At 35.8% G+C, this 21,112-nt stretch overlaps 1 protein-coding gene across 3 annotated transcripts in view; it reads left to right on the forward strand.

Annotated features, from left to right (window-relative positions):
- LOC131676632 (ras-GEF domain-containing family member 1B-like) overlaps nucleotides 1-21,112 on the forward strand; it is a 94,331-nt gene that overhangs the window by 2,081 nt on the left and 71,138 nt on the right. For 2 of the 3 annotated variants that reach the window (XM_058955847.1, XM_058955838.1), the window contains one exon: nucleotides 12,015-12,062. In XM_058955847.1, the coding sequence (XP_058811830.1) occupies nucleotides 12,015-12,062 (48 nt within the window). Of the gene's footprint in view, nucleotides 1-11,382; nucleotides 11,502-12,014; nucleotides 12,063-21,112 lie in introns of those variants that run through there. The other variant, XM_058955873.1, reaches the window with a different exon arrangement.

The raw sequence follows: 21,112 nt of genomic DNA on the forward strand, positions 1-21,112 counted from the left end.
TTTTAATAATGTCCTAGCAATATGAGTATCAAAACTCTTCAAATTGTCTCGGAAGTCTGTTTTTTATTGTTACGGGGCCCTATGGCAATTTGAAAAATGGAATTGGAATGGAATGGCCACTCACGGCCTCACGGGAACCTGCTCCGGAATGTCCGTTCCGGGGTCAAATCACCAAATGGTTCCAAAACCACGAGATGCAGCCTACTGATGCAATTCCAAGAATATTGATGCCCATATTGCTAGTATTCCATTGAAGTTCGCAAATAGTATCCCCGCACTGGAACCTGCTTCCAGAAACCCGGATTGCCGGGAATTGAATAGAGTAACCCGATTCATTTTTACCAGGTCCAAAAGTGGATGAGTTCCTGAATCCAAAACGGCCAAAAGTATCGAAATCGGTTGGATATTACCTTAGTTATGAGCATTTTAGTTTTGTGGGTACCCACGTCGTCCTGTTACGTAGTAAAAAAATTCAGGAGCCCCTCCTCACTCCCACCCTTACTATAACAACAATATTATTAACCCAAAAGCTTGACTTAGTGAAGTTCTAAGATGTCACAAAATTTCAATTTCCAGCTATGGATAAAACATAGGAATTTCATTAATTAAAACTTAAAAAGGTACCCGGGTACCGCGTCGGACACACAACGGTTAAGTGGGCATATATACCACGTCGTTGCTTTGACGAAAATTTATAATATACAATTCTATTCTTTTGCATATTCTGAGTAAGACGAAACACTGTGATAAAAAAAGTTCCCATTTTTTAAAAGGTTGAATAAATTTTACCAGGAAAGGTGTTTTTCATGTGAACAGATCTGAAGAAATGATTTCCGGGTATTCACAATGTCCGCAATGTACGCTATGATGCTCATTTTGTCCCAATTCTTCTATTCGTTTGAGTTTATATTCAAGCCTGAATATACAACTTCGAAGAATGTGTAATGTGTCACATTAGTTAGTATTTCTTACATAAAAAGTCTAGAGAATCAATTGAAGATAGTCACCCCAATTTGTTGTACAAGTTTAGTTTGAAGTTTATCCTGGCCCTATATTTCTATCAAAGTTAGAATGACCGCACGAAACATGTGTATCGGTTTTAGCTTAATTTCTTCTATAACTCACGTGTGACGCTATACCTGGTTTGGCTGGCTGAATTCAGCCTGTCAATAATTGTAATTTTTATGTAAACAATCCGGGGAATCGATTGAAGAAAGTTAGAAGAACCACACGAAAGTATATGTACCTGTTTTACCCCAATTCCTCCAACAAATCAAGGCTGTATGCGGATTAAAAGTAGTAATTCTTATGTAAAAAGTTCAGGGAATCTAAGAAAGTCAGAATAATTTCACGAAACGTGTGTACACGTTTCACCTCAAATCTTACCGTAAACAAGTGTCAAAATATAGCTTACTCAAAATTTTAGAACGATGCTGAAAGTGGCTGATTGAATGCATTTCTTATGTTACCCCAATTCGTCCCATAACTCAAGTTCGAAGTTAAATCACCTTTCAGAAAGAGGCTGTATGCGGCTGTTCTAAAGTAGTAATTCTCATGTGAAGAGTCCGGGGAATCGATTGAAGTTGTTTGAAGAAGTATACGAAACGTGTTTACCCATATTACCTAAATTTTTCCCATAGCTAAGGTTGTAAGCTAAACCTGGCCGTACTTCTCGGAAAAGGGCTATAGATTTAAAGTCTTATGCAAAATAATTCCAGAGCATCGATTGCAGATCCACACGTAGCGTGCGGCGATTCTTTTTATCTACAATCGTTTGCTTGGACTTTTTTGCAAGAAACACTACATTGGCCGCATTAAGCATGCTTCCGAGATGTTAAGTAAAGTTGAACTAAAAACTACAGGTAGAAAAAAAGATTTATAGATTCAATAAAAATATGGATTAAATTCAACAAAAAAAATATTGGTCGAGAGACAATAAATTTATTTATTGAATTCAATCAAATTTAGGGAGAACTGGGTCAATTCGGACCTAGTAAGGGTTTATGAGCTATACAACTGGAACGTGTCAACCGATTCACAAATAAATATTTTTTCCTGAAAGCCTGATCAATTGCGCACGATATTTTACCGTATTGTGTATAAATAGTTCTGCGCAGAAGTACGTGAAAGGTCCCAATTATCCGAACCCTGTTCCAATTCGGACCACCCATTTTGTATCATATTTTTGCAAAAGACATGAATTCCTATTTTGGTCTAAGTTCTTTCTATTTGATTTTCACTAAATTTCGAATTTTGAAATGAAAAGCTCCCTTTGATATATAAACATTGTAGTAAGTATACAATAAAAAGTAAGAGCTGTGCCAAATTTCCTAAAAATAGGTTATGAGCTATAACGTTGAAATCTGTCAAATGATTTGCGAAAACTTATGTTTTCCTGAAAGCTCGACCGGCTGCGCACAATTTTCCCTCAAAAGATTTTTCGCGAATGCGTATCAGATCGTATATACGGCAAAAGGTCCGAATCTTGTTTCTCGGCTTACACATTTTTCAAAAACAGCGCTCCGGAACAGCATTAGCCTCTAAAATAATGTTATCACGCGCACACATAGCTTCTATGTGTCAACAGTATAAGCCAAGACGGATACAGGTGTGCACATTTTTTTCTGTGTGTGAGTGCGGTTGTCATTTTTCTTTGATGGAGCCGAAAAAACAAGAGGATATGAAGAAGAAAAGCACAAACAGTTGACGTAGTGGGCTCTTCTGTTGCCATAAGTTTTGTTTCGGTTCGGTCATAGTTAATTTAATCGGTTTTTTTCGAGGTAAAAAGTGTCCATAAATGTTCTAATCGATAGATCCGAAGTGAAGCTCGGCCTTTTCTCACTTTTCATCGTGCGCCAAAGAATCAGGATGCTCGTTCGGATGTTGATGTTTACTTCAAGGGCCCCGGCCGCCATGCTTAATTTTGCAAGTATAATACTAATACACTCAAATGTGTCAAATGTTCCCACCTTTCTCTCCATCTTGAGTATAAGCTATGTGTGCGCACACATAAGTTATATGTGCGTATTGTTTTAGAATCGGGTTTATATGCCTTATAGTTATGAAATGTGAATGTAAGATTAATATTTCTTGTAAATACACACATTAGGTTTATGTGCCAGCAAATAGTGTCTATATGCCTCCGTTAATTGCAAAGATCTATGTGTAAAATCAATAGTCATAACGTTTACGTTTTTGAGTGTAACCTAGTTCAAGAAATTTTATTACGCCATTCTATTCAGCACTCAGAAATACACCATTAATAGTGGAGAGTGGGTACACTTGATCCTACTTTTGTTTTTTTTTCACATAACTTTTTAATGAAATAAAAATTTTGATTGCAAATATCGTCATTTTGTCATTTTGTCAAATTTTAAGAGCTGTGAATAATATGAAAATCCAAATACCATGTTCTGAACAGTTTTGAAAATCATGTCAAAATGAAGTTTTTGTAAAACGTGTGGTAACTTGATCCCCTGCCTACTAGGGCTAAACAAACAGAGCACACTATGACTAATAGAAACGAAAGTTAAGCTAACCACCTAGCCTGACAAAATAACTAATAAAATTACCTTTTGAGATGCACGACAAGCTTTAACACCAGTAGAAATTGAGGTCTGATATTTGCAGAAAATCAGTGCTGTTTGACTGCCTTTTCCAACATTCAATAATGTATATAAAAATTTGTTTGCGAAACAAACATTTTAGTTCCATTTAAACTGTCAGGTACTTTATGTAAGAGATTATTTCTATTCCTATACGTTTTTGGAATTATGTGTGAGAGTTAATGATAGGGATCAAGAGTACCCAGTGTTACAGGGATCAAAGGTACCTGTTGTATGAGGTGAACGAAATTTAGTTTTTTTTTGTATAAGTTGTGTAACTATTTATTTGAAAAACGTGTTTTTCTAGATAAAATCCCTAATAAAGTAATTGTAGTTGAATATATTAATAAATAATTAGTTCGACGAACTCATACAATCGTTCAAAAAAATCGTAAAAAATCTTCGAGGTGAATTTTAACCCATATTTTCAAAATTATGATACAACTTTTCCGAAACAAATGTAATTCATTTGATTTGTTTTTTAAACATCATAAACTACAAAAAATTGCATTTTCTTTTCATATTGTGATAACTTTTTGTGTTTAGATTATGCGATATTGAAGGGGAACCAAATATCCCCACGGATCAAGTGTCTTCACTCTCCCCTACTCACTAACTTGAAATGTATTGACATTTTTCTTTAGTTCCAATCCTGCTTACAAGCTATTCACAACACTTTTTCATCAACTTCCATTTACTTTCCGAAATGCTTTTCTTGTTATTAATATTATTGAGTATTTTTTCTTAACTCTACACAATTTAAAAAATGCATTTTCATTATACAAGTTTTCGGTGAGCAAGTTTATGTTTAAAGACAATAAACCTATTCAAACTTATGTCGGGGTAGTGGATTGTACTGGTTTTGCACTTTCTAGCAGAAGTGGAAATGAAACACGTCTAGTGGCCTGCTCTTCTGCTAGAAAATGCAACACCAGTGCAATCCACCGCCCCGGGGTTTTTCAATGAAAAACCCCATTAGCTTCCCATTTGAAATATTGTCCCTGATCAATATTTTGGAACATCTCTCCAAAAAAGAACTCCGGCAATTATTTGGCAGTTATTTTATTTTATATTGATGTAAATTGACAACTATGGGATCTCGGCTAAGAGATAAGTTACAAGATCCTCTTCCCAGATTTTTTCAAAAGTTCTCAAGATGCCTTAAACAATGGGTTCTCACTGTAGTGATCAGACAATATTCTACCAACAATATTTTGTACAATATTTAATTAAATTAATCAGCATAATTTTTTTTAATTCTATTATTTTGGTTTGTGAGGAGGGGAGGGGTTGTTTTCCATCAATGTTTTGAGCTCTCAAATTGTATTTAAAAAAACTTAACTGCAAAATAAAATGTATGCATAAAAAGGCATCGTTAAGGTATGAGAAAAATTAACAATTGGAAAAAATCAAGAACGGTTGAATAGTTTAAAGTTTCGAATTAAAAGTTTCAAGTCTTCATTACTCTTAGTAAGTGATGCGCTCTTCAATGCGTTGTAACTTGCGATCTATTGTTCAAATGTAGGGTGGGTGCTTCTATAGTTGAGGTGTACCAATAGTTGCAGTAGTGGGTTATACGCCTAAGTAAGATACCAACCATCAACAAATATTTTTTTATCGATTCATCGCACTAAAATTATGCGACAATAAAACTGTTATCCTTGAAATTTGCTCAAATAACTATTGAAAAAAATTATTTTCTTAGAATTTTGAGCTCCCTTGCACCTATAGTTGATGTAGTGTACCTATAGTTGTAAGTCCCATAAGAAAGCAATGGGATTTGCAACAATAGGAACCGAAATTAGCGATTGCACCACTATTGGTACATGTGTTCCTATAGTGGTACAAGCGGTTTTGAATACATAAATTGGTTACTAAGACATCTTTATATTTTTCCTATGAAGTAGGGACTGAAAGCTTTCGTTTAATGTATTAACATTGCCCATAGGTCTATTAATCGAATTTTATCAAAAGTTTTCCTTAAGCATGCGACTATTGGTACATCCACCCTAATTTAAATGCAAATCATTCTGAAAAATTCTTTCGAAGATTTGAACTCTCTACGAAGAACATGGTGCTAATATTTTCATGAAAAATTTAGTTGTTGTTTCTGACAAAGTTGTTAATCATATTCTGCACTACTCTTTTATTGGTTTTCCAGTTTTAGAGGAATAGCGATCTGTATGAACGGAGATGTAAAAAAGGTTCATTTTCCCGTACTAATTTACCCTTTTAAAACATATAAATTCCGTTTAATTCCACTATAATACAAGCATACTAATTTGCATACAAACTTAAAACGTGATGCGCAAATTCGGAGGTCAACCAACCGTCCCCAAAATATCAAAGACTAGGAGTGCAACCTATCAATGGTTGACACATTTTGAAAATGGCTCTTTAGTATTACAGCCGCAAAAGGAACTCGAACAGTACTGTGTGCGCCAAATCGTCGCTGTTGTGCTATCTTTTGACAAACGCCATTTTTGGGTAGGGAAGAGAGTATGATACGCCCCACTAGGACAATACGCCCCACTTCTATTCCAAGGACCCCAGAATTATGTGAAACGTTAAAATAACCGATGATAGTATCATTTCATGAAACCAACATACTAAGCTAGTTTGACATTTTAATATGCCACAAAACAACAATATAGGCAAACGTTTTAAAATAGCCATTTCGATGCAAGTTCCCACTATTTTTAAAAAACCATTTTAACTAATTGGGAAAAGTCGTATTTGGTAAAACTATTTCCAGCAACTTACTAGAATGAATAAGTTACTATATTAATTTTTGGAATGACTAGAAAATGTGTGTGCATGTAGAATTATTTATGTTTTCATAACAGCTTTTTACTGGGCAAAACGCCCCACTAAGTTCTGGATGGTATGCTCCATTATTAGCACAACAGCAAAGTAACTATTTAGCCAATTATGAGTTTTAAAGAACAGTAATACATATTTCTTTTAGGTAAATCGAGGTTTCACGCATTGCATGAGCTTCTTTTTGCATAACGAAAATTTCAATGATTCGTTCAGGACACATGACCCCATTGTTGTAGGGCATAATATCCAATTGTTATAGGGCAAATTCACGGATTGCTATGAGGCATACTATCCAATGAATAGGGCATATTCACCGATTGCTGTGGGGCATACCAACCTTGTAGAGCAGTGAAATTTGCAAAGAAAATAAGTAAAATGAAAATCTCGTTTCACATTTCCCAGTTTGCCCCCAGTATTAAACCATCAACAGAAACTTATATCAGTATTCAACAAATCAACATAATCTCCTTCAAATCGTCAATCGCAGCCACGCTACCGTTTGCTAGAAAACTAATAAAAGAGCACACTCCTTCGCAGTGCACTATGGAGAGCGCGCCGTGGCGAATTTATTTGAGAACGACACACATAATTGAAAGAGCAAGAGTGCGGGGTCTCTCTCACCCAACTACCCCACCACCAGCGAACATTCGAATTGAAATTCGTTTATTTAGCTCCGAAAGAACGAGCGTTTTGTTTTTCTGTGGTCTGTGATCATTGTATGCATAAAACAGGCACGCCTGTACATCATTGAGATGATGCCTGGCGGCAGTCATGGAATATATTGCTTCGAGCTGATGGGACGTAGCAACTACTACGAAGTCAGAAAGTACACTGACGATTTTTTTATGTGCTGCTTTTATATGTGAGTCGCAGTTCATTGGACGCAAATAGGCGGTCCTAGCAACGCTCGCTGCTTGGTTGATTTGTTCGGACCAATCAGTGCTGATAATTACCACTTTCACAAAATACATTATTTTTGTTATTTATAGTAATAGCAAAACAAATATTTGTATTTGGTAATAGTACATTTTACGGAATCAAATGCAATATACGTACACATATTTCCGATCAGATGGTGCAAAAATATAGTGATTTCGATCAGTACAACAAAAGTTATTCGCATTTGAAAACTGGGAAAATATCTCAGCAGAATCTTTGAAACGGGACCCCTATATTGAAACGTTAGAAGTATTCTACTTCAAAAAAATTATACACGAACTTTAACTCATATAGTATAACGATTCCACATATTATTTGGATGATACCCTGAATAGGTCGTTTGGCTCTTAAATCATACGATGTTTTTTAGGGACGTTACTTTACGCTCGTGCGGATATGCCGTAGACTCAGGTGCTTCATATTTCTAATTCCAAAAGATCCTGACTCCTGCGGTAGCAGACAAAGGGTTAAGTCGCCGGTAAACTCTAAGCTTGCTTATATGGCTTTTACCACGCTTTTCTAAAAATTTCTTTCTTCAACTCCTTGCTCTCCCTTGAGTACTATGGCTCTTAATATTAAAATATATGCTTCATTTCCCAGTAAGGTAATGGAATTGAATGTCGTTAAAAACATAAAAAAAGGAAAATTGACAAACTCTTAGTCGTTAACAAAAAGGGAAAAAAAAGTAATAACTATTCCAATGTTCCGATTTACGTAAAATCATTTCAGCATTTCATTAGGAATAAGATAGTATATGAGTACTTAAAAAGTAATTATTAGTCGATTAGATATGTCCATACAAAGTTTGATAAAAAATTACACCAGTTAAAGCAAATTTATTAATTACGGAATATTTTCTATAAGGAAAGTATTTTTCATTCCAACCTTCTAAAATTACGCTAAGGGATCGAAACAAGTATAAAAATATTTTTGAAAAAGATTTATGAACTTTTTAGAACCGTTATAGCCAATAATAGAATTTTGCGCTTGGTCAAGTCTCCCCATGTTCCCCTAATGAAACAATATTAAAAAGGTTTTATGATGTCGCCGTAATAATCAGAAGCGCAAGTAAACAACTTGAGACTCTTATTTTCTCCTTAGAACCTTGGACGTATTTGTCTATAGAGAGAATCAAAAATATGCACAGTAAAGTGGGACACGGTTATATGAAAAAAAATAAAATTTTGCTCTGAGTAACTTTTTGTGTCGCATTTAGCTTCCAGTAGAACTCTGAAAATTTCAGGCTCGATTGGTGACACTATATTTTCTCGCCCGCGGTTTAAAGTTTACATGGAATTTTGTGTGGGGAAATCGTCTTTTGCCAAATTATTCTTCCAAGAGTCACCCGTTACCTCCTAAAAATAAACAGATATCTGATTTTTATAGAATATTTATCATGGAATCAAAGTCTGGAAGACCGCGAAACGATCTGATGCTTATGGAAAAAGTTATTAAGCAAATACCAATTGTTGCCCTGAAGATTGATGAAAACTTCACTTTTCATAGCATCACCACCGACAAACCGATATGACAACTAGAACGATTTCGGTGAAATTTTTTGGCAAATAATTTAAACTGGGAGCAGTAGCTCCATCTGTATGTTACACATCATTACTTAACGTGTCTTTCGTAAAAGAACACTAATGTTCTCTAGGAAAAGTCTGGACAAGACATATTTAAACGAGCAGAAGATTTTCGAATTCAAATGAGCGGAGCATCGTATATTAACGTTTTAAGTAGAAAGTATTGTACGTTTCATTGGAAACGAGCCATTTAATGATTTTGAGGCGACGAATTGAATTAGCGCATTTGATAATAAATACTGAAAAACGTCGAAAAATATGCATTACCCAAGTTTAATGTTTGCTAATTATTTACTTTAACTGAATTTCTCAATAAAACTGCTTCTAAAGTTTCAGGTTTTCGTATGTTTTGTTTACAATAAGGTTTTTACACAAAATTGCACCAGTTTTTATTAATGTGTCATTCATGCCATAAGAAATACATTGCGACGAATCGTGCGTCGAATGGCGCTACGAATCTTGCTGCGACGAAAAATAATCGTCGCGTCTCCTTTGGAAAAGCACGGACAATATTGTGGTATTGACTGACTTTGTTCTCTGGTTGACTCCATGAAAAGTGAATCGAAAAAATTGAATCAACTTCAAATCGATTCCGACAGCATGAAGTACAAAGTTATTTTACGCTCGTCCGGACATGCCGCAGATACAGGTGATTTGCAAGCTTCTAACTCCTGCAAAAGTGTAAGTCGCCGGGAACCTCTAAGCTTGCTCAAATGACCCTATTCCACGCTTTTCTAAACTTTCTTCCTTCAACTTCTTGCTCTTCCTTGATTACTATGGCTCCTAATATTGAAAAATATTCTTCACCTTTCAGTCCCTTGCTAATAAAATGCCGTTACAACAACTTCGGGATTTATTATCACATTCAGGGATGGGAATTATCATTCATTCGCATGATTCTTAGCGAATCCGCTCATTGCTTTGACAGCAGCCACTCGTTCATTCACGATCCGACTAAAACTCTCCAAAAGAACACAACTGAACGTAGGTAGAGATGAACTTTCGAAGATGTGAGCCAGGTAAAAGAATGACACGTACTATGTTGAATGAAGAAGATCGTGCTCTTCATTCGCGGATTGAATCGGAAGATTGTACTGTAAACATTCACAAGTGAATTAACTTTTAGTTCACAAATGAATGTGACATTGTATTCTCTGGTTGGATTAGGTCAACTTTATAGTGCAAATGTACACTATAATCAATGTTGAGAAGTAGATTGCACTACAATCCACTTGAAATTGATATTGTGATATGCACGGAATCGTTTTAAGAAGTTTTTTTTCACCAACACAGTGCAAAGTACTTACTCCACAATAAGAGATCACCAAATGAAAATTTCATAGGTCTATAAACAAGAACAAGTTTTTTTTATTAGAACGATCCGGTGAATGTTTTGAAATGAATCTTTGTGAATGAAAGAATGCATTCATTTGCGAACCTTTCTGCTTTCATTCAAAACACTACGTATGCGATGGAGAATGAATCATGGCCGGGCGCTGTCACCTTTTTTTTCAGTTTTGTGTTTTGCTTCTCGCTTTCGCATGAACGCGTAACTCTGCACAAGAAGGGTTGCCGAGATCGGGTTTCACAGTAAGAGCATGTTGGTGGATGATTTCAAATTGATCGTTTCGTGAAATGATTTTTTCCATGCCTGATCACATTGATTAATAAACTATTCCATTTCCGAGAATGAAACGATTTACGATAGGACCGTAGATCTTTCGTCGAAAATGCAATGTATGCCATTTGCCATGAATTACCTTATATTTTGTCAAATATCGGTATATGTTTACAAAATTTAGTCAGCTGTTTGTCAAATGTTCAACAAAACTAATACATATATTTCTAAGGATATAGTTTCCTTTAACCATTTCAAGTATAGCCCAACTTCTTTGAGCCAAGTGCCTTGAAACTATGGTTGTCTATTTTCTTTTGTCCAAACTTCAACTGGAGGAACTCTAGATACATAAGGTTTGTTCCAGTACCAGGAGAAACTGGAAGTACTCCGGAGCAAACTGGGAGAAAATCGTTCCTGTACTATCTTCTTCTCTTTTTTCTTCTTTTGGTGGCAAACCGAAGTGAAAAGGAGCAAGAATTTTTTGCTCCGGAGCAACAGGAAGTAACTTCCATGTAATGGAATGGAACAAACCTATAGTCATGTCATGTCAGTTTGTCGGTGGCATCACTGCTATTGGCGGTCAAATTATACACCAAATATTTAACTTTCTTTTTATGTATAAAAGAAGACTCAATTTATCCCTCAAAACTCTTGTAAAGTGGCCAAACAGTACAGATAATTGATTTAGACACATTAAGAGAAGATCAAAACAAAATTGCATATAATTGATGGTGCTAGAAAAAATGAATATTTTATCAATCGTCAGAGCATCAATCGGTTTCTGCTCAAGCGTCGGATCGTTGTGTAGTTTTCGAGACATTGTTTTTGTTCAATTTCCCATAAAAGCTACATAACGATTTATTTTTAGGAAGCAATGGGCGACTCCTGGAGGAATCATTTTGTGAAAGTTAATTTTCCCAAATAAAATCTCAGGTAAACTTAAAACAGTGGGCGCAAAAATATAGTTTCACTGGTCGAGCTAAGAATTTGCACAGTTGTTCTAGGACCCAAATAGAACCTAAAAAATCCCTAATGTATAGTTTGCATATTTTCTATTCCCGCCCATGTTATTCTGTTGTGATTTTTATGAATTTTCTAGCATATACTTCAAGCAAGCATTCAATGAGTGAATGGATCGAATATGTTCAATTAATGAAATTTACAGCATAAGAAATATGAGGCAGATAGAAAAATATATTATCGATTACTAAATAAAGTTCTCCGTGTATATATGAATGAAAAACAGTTAATATGAGTACAGGTGATCAAAGTCATCCCGGAATTCAAAAGCAAACTTTCTCTTGAAATCTTTAAAAAAATGTAGCGAGCGAACAATTTTAGGACCCAATGGTGGTGCGATTCTGCGACAATTTTCGAAGATGAAATGAAATATTATTTAAGCTATTTTTGCACATTCATAAAATAATTTTTTACTGTATGTTTCAGAAAAATTCAACAACGTCAACGGACAGCAAACAGGGTGTGAAAAGCAAGGTTAGTAATTAATTTTTTTGTGATCCATTTCTTCTAAAATCGAAAAGATCGGCATAAATACCTTGGTCTATCCTTAAATCCATCAATAACTGTTTTCACCTGCCCTGCTCGTTTTATTTCCTATTATACAAGGTAGGTTCACGATGGTGCTCCTGCGAATGTTTATTTATTTCTTATTTTCGGTATACACCGTACAGACGCATTTTTTATGGGACTAGTTTCGTTGCTTCCTACAGGATAAAATATGAACAAATGAAGTATGGGAAAAACCAGTCGTGTAGCCAGTTAAAGGTAATATCATCTACACGCTGTACATTCGCATGACGCTGTACGTTGTTTTTGCTGGGGATGACTAGTTTTTGGGTGTATTGTCATCATTATCATCATCGTATCCATCATTGAGAAAGTTTGACCTCCAATGCGAACATTTGTAATGCATATCAACGGGTATCGATGTGAAATTCATGTTTTTATGCTTAATAATGGATGTGAAAACCATGAAACGACTTTCACAGGCTTATTATGAATCGGTTTCATGAATCAAACGAATTGTTATATGAAATATACGAAAGTCTTTCTAATATTTACGAGCATCTATCGTAATATGAAAGATTTTTCCGAAAAATCCTTAAAATAAATATGCACAAAAAATTCATATTGTTGAACGAATTCATTCGTAAATCTGGTACGAATAGGTTCATCTGCGGGTACTAGCACTTTTGTGCATTGTTGGGTTCGTTCATTTCACGACTTAAAACAAAAAAAAAATCGTAAATTTACGTATTTAATGTACATTGTACGAGATTTATCGTCGAAGGCGGAGCTATTTTTCATGCATGAAATGAAATATTATTTACTTATTTTACTAAATGTTTGTGTATAGCACGAATACTTTCGTATACTTTTTCATCCGATCTTTTAGGATCAATGTTTGACAACATCGATTATTGTACATTATCGATTTGGCAAAATCAATTTCATTTCAAAGTGTGCACCACTATTGAGTACTAGAATGATTGTGGTATTTTATATTCGAAATTTTTTTTTTTCGATGAGCGAAATGAAATCGTGCGAGGGGGTGGGCGTAGCGTAGTTGGTAAATTGATTGCCTTGTACGCAGCGCACCTGGGTTCGAGTCCCGACCCCGCACATAGGGTTAGAAATTTTTCATAAGAGATTTTTCTAACCCGAAGAGGCGAATGACCTTAAGATTAAAACCTCTATAATCGAAATAAAAAAAATCGTGCGACTTACAAAATATTCGTGCTAAACAGAAACATGTTGTTAGATGAACGAAATGAAACTGTACGACTGACGAAGTATTCTCTTTCTCGCACTTGCTTAGAATAGGTAATTTCAAAAAAATCTATTGGTCTTCAAAAATAAATAACTTTGTCGGGGAACCTCCAGTCAATATGCAACTTTCAACAAAGCTGTTCGTTATAATATATGTTATGTAATCAAAAGTTTTGAGATATGCAGAGTTACTGTGGATTTTTTAATTTGATTTTAAGTTTTTATTTCCGAGTTTCCATATTTGCATATGATTTGTGCATCCAATTACCATTTGAATTAGCAGTGTTCTGAAAAAAAGTCAAAATTGTTGCTGGTCTAATAAGTATACAATGGTTACAATTAGTATAGAATTTTTTAAAAACCTGCGCAATCTTTCAAAGTGATATAAGTTGGAAGTGAGTAGCAACTGTCTGCTATTCCTAATTATTGCGCTACATAGAATTCGACACAGATCTTTCATTAGGGCCTAAGTCGCAATGTACTCAAATGGAGACAAATCAGTTTCAATATTCGGCGATGCTTTTCTAAATGTAGCTTTTATTGTAGGTATGAATTACTTTATGACCATGTTTTTCCTGAAGCATCTTTGGTTAAACGTAATGACAATTTAAAAAATAATTTAATCCCCATGTGCTTTTAATGGGTAGGAACTAAAAAAATGCTTACGCCCAATTTGCATTCCAGTCGTGATTTCGTCCTTCAGCAACCACCATTTGCGAAAGGGCTAAATCGTGAACAAAATTTTCAGAAGGGCGCGGTAAATGGGTTAAACTGACTCTGTCTTGCTAGGTAGGGCTGGGTAAATGGGCGAGCTTGACAGTATATTTTTAATAGGGCTCAGCAAATGGGCGCATAGAAACCCTATGTCACTGCAAGGGCGCGTGCATCTTTTCTTCAAATTTCATGAAAATATCGAAATATTCGAATGTTTATGTGCAGCAATTATCGAGTAGACATAATCACAGTAGAAGTTTACAGAATAATTTTGTGAATAATAACCATTCGCCCCGGTCCTGTATAAAAATGTAAGTTTTGTTTTCTTTAATTATAAATCGAACTAAAAACCATTTTAACTAATTTTTACCTCAATCTTGTAGTATTTTTGTCGCATAATGTCATAATAGCGAAAACGCAGTTTGTTTACATTTGCGATTTAAGCCCTAATGAAAGATCTATGTCGAATTGATCGATTGCTTGATGTATTTCAGTCGATCACTTCATTTGAAATAGAAGTTGCATGTCTGTTATCTGTGGACAACCGTTCCCTTTGCGTGTAACCACAAAGTAAAAGACAATTGATTTTACTCGACATTCGTATGTTCATTCGAGCATTTCATATTTTGGTAAATTTTCATAAATTCATAAGTAATAAATAAGTATGACTATTGATAACTCCCCCCATTGCATAATATGAGCTGGACTGGTAGTGGTAATGAGTTTTAAAGTCTTACGGCTCTCGATAAATAGCAGAAAATGAACGATGCAACAGGAATGAAAACAGATAAATCCATTAAAACCGATTAAAACCAGTTCCTACATTTCTCATCAATGAAAAGCAGTTTCGCTCTCAACCGCAAAAAACTAGCCGTTTTGCACAGTGGAGATTTCCAAACAACATGCCGTATTTTGCTATACGGTTCTCCTGATCCGTGTACGTGGGCTAAACGCCTAACTGCGCATTCGGTGTTATGCCAGAGGTCCAAAAGAAGTATTGAAAACCTCATATTGAATGAATAAATAAATTTAAATAGCTTATTTTGACGCGTGAAAGTGATAGTTTCTCCTTCAAGTCAAGTGCTCACATAATTGATTGATTTACGCGGATCAAACAGGGCAAAAATACAACATACTGAAATTGAACAAAAAACAATTTAACTTATTCTAAGCTTTTTTTGTGATCTTGATCTGTGTATTGCGCTTTTTTTGAAAATATTAAAAGTACTTCTTCTTATTTTGAATTTTTGTGTGATACCTGGCATTGCTTTCAGTCTCAAGCTGGGTACAAACCTCACAGTCAGTAAACACACAACAGGTGTTCTACTAATGAGATGAGTGAGTTGGAACCAGTCATGTTCATGTTATAAACAAAGACGTTTGGAAGATCAAGAACACCGTGATACCTTCAATTTGGTAGTTGTTGTTAAAATTGAAACGCAGTATTAACGGAAATCGTATCATTCTAGAATAATTGCGGGGGGGGGGGGGGTGGGCGTAGCGTATTGGTAAATCGATTGCCTTGTACCCAGCGCACCTGGGTTCGATTCCCAACCCCGCACATAGGGTTAGAAATTTTTCATAAGAGACTTTTCTAACCCGAAGAGGCGAATGACCTTAAGGTTAAAACCTCTATAATCGAAATAAAAAAAATAAATAATTGCGGGCCTGAAGATTTGTCTATAAAAAAAAGCTGAAGAGCATTGGGATTTTTAGAACGTACAGCCGGAGAGGACTACTTCCTGCTATATACTACTAACGAATAGCCATTGGGTATACACAGACACTGCTACCGATCGCCCGCTTATACCGAGTTCGCGACCAGACCTGACACGCAAGCGGACCCATCCTGGATACAAGTCTGTCTGCAGAACTGAGGGCCGGCGCTGCTAATAGTGAAGCCAGATCCAAATACAATCGACTGATGGCCACCAAGTATAGCAATCACCTGCGGATTTTCACCGACGGCTCCAAGATTGGGTATGAGATCAGCATAGGAGCAAGCGGAATAGGAGAAGGACTCTCCTTCCGCCTACTTGTGCCATGCATGGTTTTCTCAGTCGATGCGTACGCTATCGCTATCGCAGCCATGGTCCAGAAACCGGAACATACACCCGTCGTTTTGCTGACGGATTCTCTGGCAGTCATCTCTGTGTTTGAACCGTGGAAATCTCGCCACCCCTTCATCCAGGCTATCAAAACCGAGTATGACTCACTCACAACAATATGCTGGATCTCCGGTCACAGCAGCATCGACGGGAATGAAAGAGCTGACCGCTTGGCGGCCAGAGGGAGACATGCCCGCTGACATCTCACTAGACTTGTCCCAGCCGCAGATATTTTAGGCAAGTTGAAGTCAAGGATAGTAAAACTTTCGTATATAATTGGCGCAGTAATACCCTACACCATCAGCGCATCAAAGGCTCGCTCGATAACTGGATAGACCGGACTGATTGAAGAGAACAACTAGCCCAGTCGTGGCTCAGAGTTGGGCATACGAATGTTTCTCATGCCCACAGCGTATCGCACACCCCACAGAAACCGAACCACGGTGAACTGTCTGGAGTTCCGGCAACACTATAATCTACCGCACTCCATCAGAAAAATCTTCGCCAACGACCCCGCCCGAGAGGAAGTGATACTGTCCTTTCTCGAGGATGCGTGACTTTTCGATCTTCTCTGACGAATTTACCACACCGTCTCTTTAGAAAAAAACACGACTGCAACTACACCTATATAACAAAACAATGATTTGTAAATTTATATAATGTAATGTCAATTTTAATATTTATGAGTGAATGACCTATGAGGTTAAAGCTCTCACATAAATAAAACAATGATTTGTAAATTTATATAATGCAATGTCAATTATAATATTTATAAGACCTATGAGGTTTTGGTGCGAGGGCCAAACGCCTGGTTCTATGACATTTTTTACCCTTAAATGAGAAACAAAATTTGGATGAGACCAAATTTTGCACATAAGGGCACAATACCTTAGATAAGCCAATTTCATGCTGGTTTGGACTTACCTAATGGGTTTCAAGTTTGCTGTCAGTTACTGACGAGGAGGATCCAAAACACACAAAAAACTAAAAAACAAACTTTACCTGTAATTGTTGTATTCTGATAGACGTGAATCCGTATATGCGCAACAGATTTTAATTTTAAAATATGTATGTTTATGAGCCTGCCCTGATCTCCCTATATTTCGGTTTCTCGATTCGTCATTTATTCCTTCGATTCACGTCTGTTTAGACTACTGAAATTTATATTTCACACCATTGCTGAGAACCAATGTGGTATAAATATGTGTGGCAGATCACATGGTTTACTAACGTTGGAAACCGAAAATATGTAAACAATCCAGAAGCACAACGGGTCGACGTTGGTATTAATTGGTAACGAATGGTATGATGAAAGCAAGTCGATTTATTCTGATATGGCTAACACCACTCATGTAAGATTCATCTTACGAATATCAAAGTGCCATCTTAACCCCTACCTGTATATACCACATTAGCTGAGAACTACGTTGGTTTAGATTTTAGTTAACGTTTAACATTTCGCAGGTGTATAGAAACGGTGCATCTGGTTTGATGTTTGTATTCGTGGTTGCGTTGAAGGTAATAGTACAGATAATTATTATTTACAATAGAACAAAAATCAGTGTAACTATCAAATTAAAATCGTGCGTATTTTACACCAAGTTGGACTATCACACATATATATACACTCTTGCAAAGTGTGATAAAAGTGCACATTCACGTCGAAGCACCTGAGCGTCTTCGGCATCTTTTTTTATTATAAACTATGAGATTAGTGTAGAACATGGCGAAATAATTTAATGCATAAATTGTGATGAATTAGTTATTTTGAATTACATTTTTTTTCGTTGCATTCACGTTAAAATTTGAACCGCATTTTCTTTGTGATTGGGAAACTTTTTAAAATTCGCGATTTCAATTTTTTGTTTTACTAACCTGATTATCGCATACTCTGGTTTTTTCACTAATTGATACAAAGGCGACATTTACATTATTTGTTTACATTTACGCTGTCTTCAAAAGCAACGATAAATCAGAAAAGACTTAAAGTTTATTTAAACCGGGATCACTGATTTTAATAAAATTTAATGTTCTTCTTAAGCGGGTTTTAAAACCTTACAGAGAATATGTATACTTCGGAAGGGTTTAGTTTTTGCGTTTCTTAAACAATCCTTAAAAACTTTATGTAGATTGGGCCAACTGGTTGAAATATGATCTTGAAGCATTGAATAAGAGGTTTTCATGGAGTTGAAAGTTTTAATGCCTGCTTTACAAAAAAGGGCTTGAAAACCATTAATAGAATTGAATAAAACTAAAATCTTTTTTAGGGATTCAACTATATGGTATAGATCGCTGCGTCACTTACGAACGATTGCGCACTGTATTCTAGTTGCTCGTTTGTATTTGAAGTGGTAGTTGCACATGTTCACACACATTTCGAATATGTGCCTTAACGTCTGTTATCTGTGGCGTAGTGTACTTAGAGAATATTTTTAATGAGAAGGATTACTAGTCGTATTACTCGAATAATCAACTGTCTAGTTCCAGATCGAGCATAGTGAAGTGGTTTTTGTCCGCAATCAAATTCCATTCAGCGATGAAACCATTTTTTTCTGTAGTAGATCTCTTCGTTATATCTAAGACCATACTAGCGCATGCCCGAAAATCGCAAACGCAGTAAATGTGTGGACAAATAATTGAGGGTGGATATAAATATGCAACCATTTGGTCACGTTTTGCACTAGTTGTTAATTATAACACGTTTTTCGGGAGTTGCCAGTCTGCTATCTGCAATACACTTATAGGGCGATGAGCCTATTTTAACACTATTAGACAGCAGCTCGCACTATTTTTGGAATTACTTCTAACTGAAATTATATTGTCAATGATAGTTAATCACAGAGTAACATAAAGCAAAGGAAAGCCTTGGCATTACATGTCTTTGTGTATGTTGAAAGTTTGTTTCGACCCGCATCGTAGACGTTTTTTAGGGTACCGGAAAAAACAGGACTAGTGCCACGATCCAATTGTCCACTAAGAACAAAGTATCGGTATAATGTACCTCATACATGCATATGATACATATTCAACAGATGTAACTCAATGTTCTACATAAATTAAATCAAATATTCTGTTCTGTGCATCTATAGTGACCTCATGAATGTAATTGTTACCATCGAATAAAATCCCGGTTGAAACACAATGTTGTACATTCCGATGTATCAAACATATGGTCGGTGTTAGGTCAGACCGGACTAAGTGACAAAGTATTGATGTCGAGAAAAACGAGTTTAAAATTTGAATCGCAGCACCCTTAACGTTATGATTGTTTCTTCTTACATATTTCGAAACTGGTAAAAGTCGAATGTAGCGGTAGAAATTCTTTATCCAGTGCTATCAATATCTCATTTTTTGATATTTTTCAACTTAGTCCGGCCTGACTTAGCACCGCCCATATGTACAATCATAAAAAAATCTGGGCACATATGCATCATGATTTGTAAAATCAATTATTCTTCTTTTGCTCCTCGATTAAAACATTAACATATATACGCTACATTGACTTATTTGACATCTAGGACACCAACACAGTTGCAATGTGTATAGACAATATACATTTAACGCGATGTTTTCAATGCGACATCTGATTTAACCTCTTTTGGCAAAAATTCCACCCGATTTAACCTCAATCTCGCACGAACACAACTGCACATGGATTAGTCAATTGGTTGCTAGAAGAAGAGCTACTATGCCAAGGATTAACAACTGATTATGATTAGTTTCACATCCAGCATGGCATTATCACAAGCGGATGTAAATAAAAATTTAGAAACTTTGTACTCGGTAATCATGAAATTATGTGATCATTCATAAATTACGTAACGTCAAAATTCCCCACATTCGATTCCCCCTCTCCCTATGTAACAAATTGTCACATTTTTATTATACCCATCTCCCTCTCCTATTGCGTAATAAGTTCATTAAACAAAATTCTTCAGTAAAAACATGTTACGTAACGTTCTAGCTTACTCCCCCTCCCCCATATCTTACAATATGTCACATTTTGTCATTAGTGTTACGTAATTTGTGAATGGTCCCCAACTTGATTTTTGATTACTTATTTCTAAAAGGGTCGGATTTTTCACCCACGTTTAGTTTTTAAACAAAGTGATTGGTCAAGATGTGTCTTACTCAGCCTTGTCCATTTTTATCGTCCCATGACGAAATAAAGATGTTGTGCTTCTTTTTCAAGGCCATTTCAACAACTTTCTGTTTGAAGTTTTATCCTTTCAACATACTACATTGATATAATAATATAATCGCAAATAACGACTTAATTAGACAGCAGTGTAGTAGTGGTAGTGTACCTGAAGCAAACCAGTGATAATTAAGGTTGAACAGAGAAGGCGCAAAAATCAAAAACGAAAAAAGCAGTTTTTTTCCATACGCTGTGTTAGATCTTCAAAAAATTTAATCAGCTGTACTGTAACAACAATCTACATAAGCTGATTGATTTTTATGAAGATCTAACAAACGGTGTGTAAAAAACTGCTTTTTTCGTTTTCGATTTTTACCCATTCTCTGTGCAACCTTAAAACCACCGTTATTCTAAATTTCGTATTATGGCTCCATGTCTACCGTAGTGGTTGGCAGTTAATTTAATTGTGAGTCGGGTCTTCAGGTTCAAAATAATAGTGTCACACAAATGCGTGGTTACATTTTCGTAGAAAAACAATTAAAAATCGTTCTGATGGTTAAGGGTTGGACTTATATGAATGGCTAGCGTCCAAAAGGGACTAACCAACATTTTGCATTTTTTACGGGAAATGGAAAACTTCCGCATTTCCAAATTAACATTGTTTTCATGGTAAAAATATATTATTTTATTAGTAGTTTATTGACTCATGTTGTCTAGAAAAAATAAGATCATTACATGCACTACTTTTCAATTCCCGAGCATTTTCGTAATTCGAGGGGGTAACCCCGGGGTAC

The sequence above is a fragment of the Topomyia yanbarensis genome, chromosome 1 (assembly GCF_030247195.1).
Source record: "Topomyia yanbarensis strain Yona2022 chromosome 1, ASM3024719v1, whole genome shotgun sequence".
NCBI lineage: Eukaryota > Metazoa > Arthropoda > Insecta > Diptera > Culicidae > Topomyia > Topomyia yanbarensis.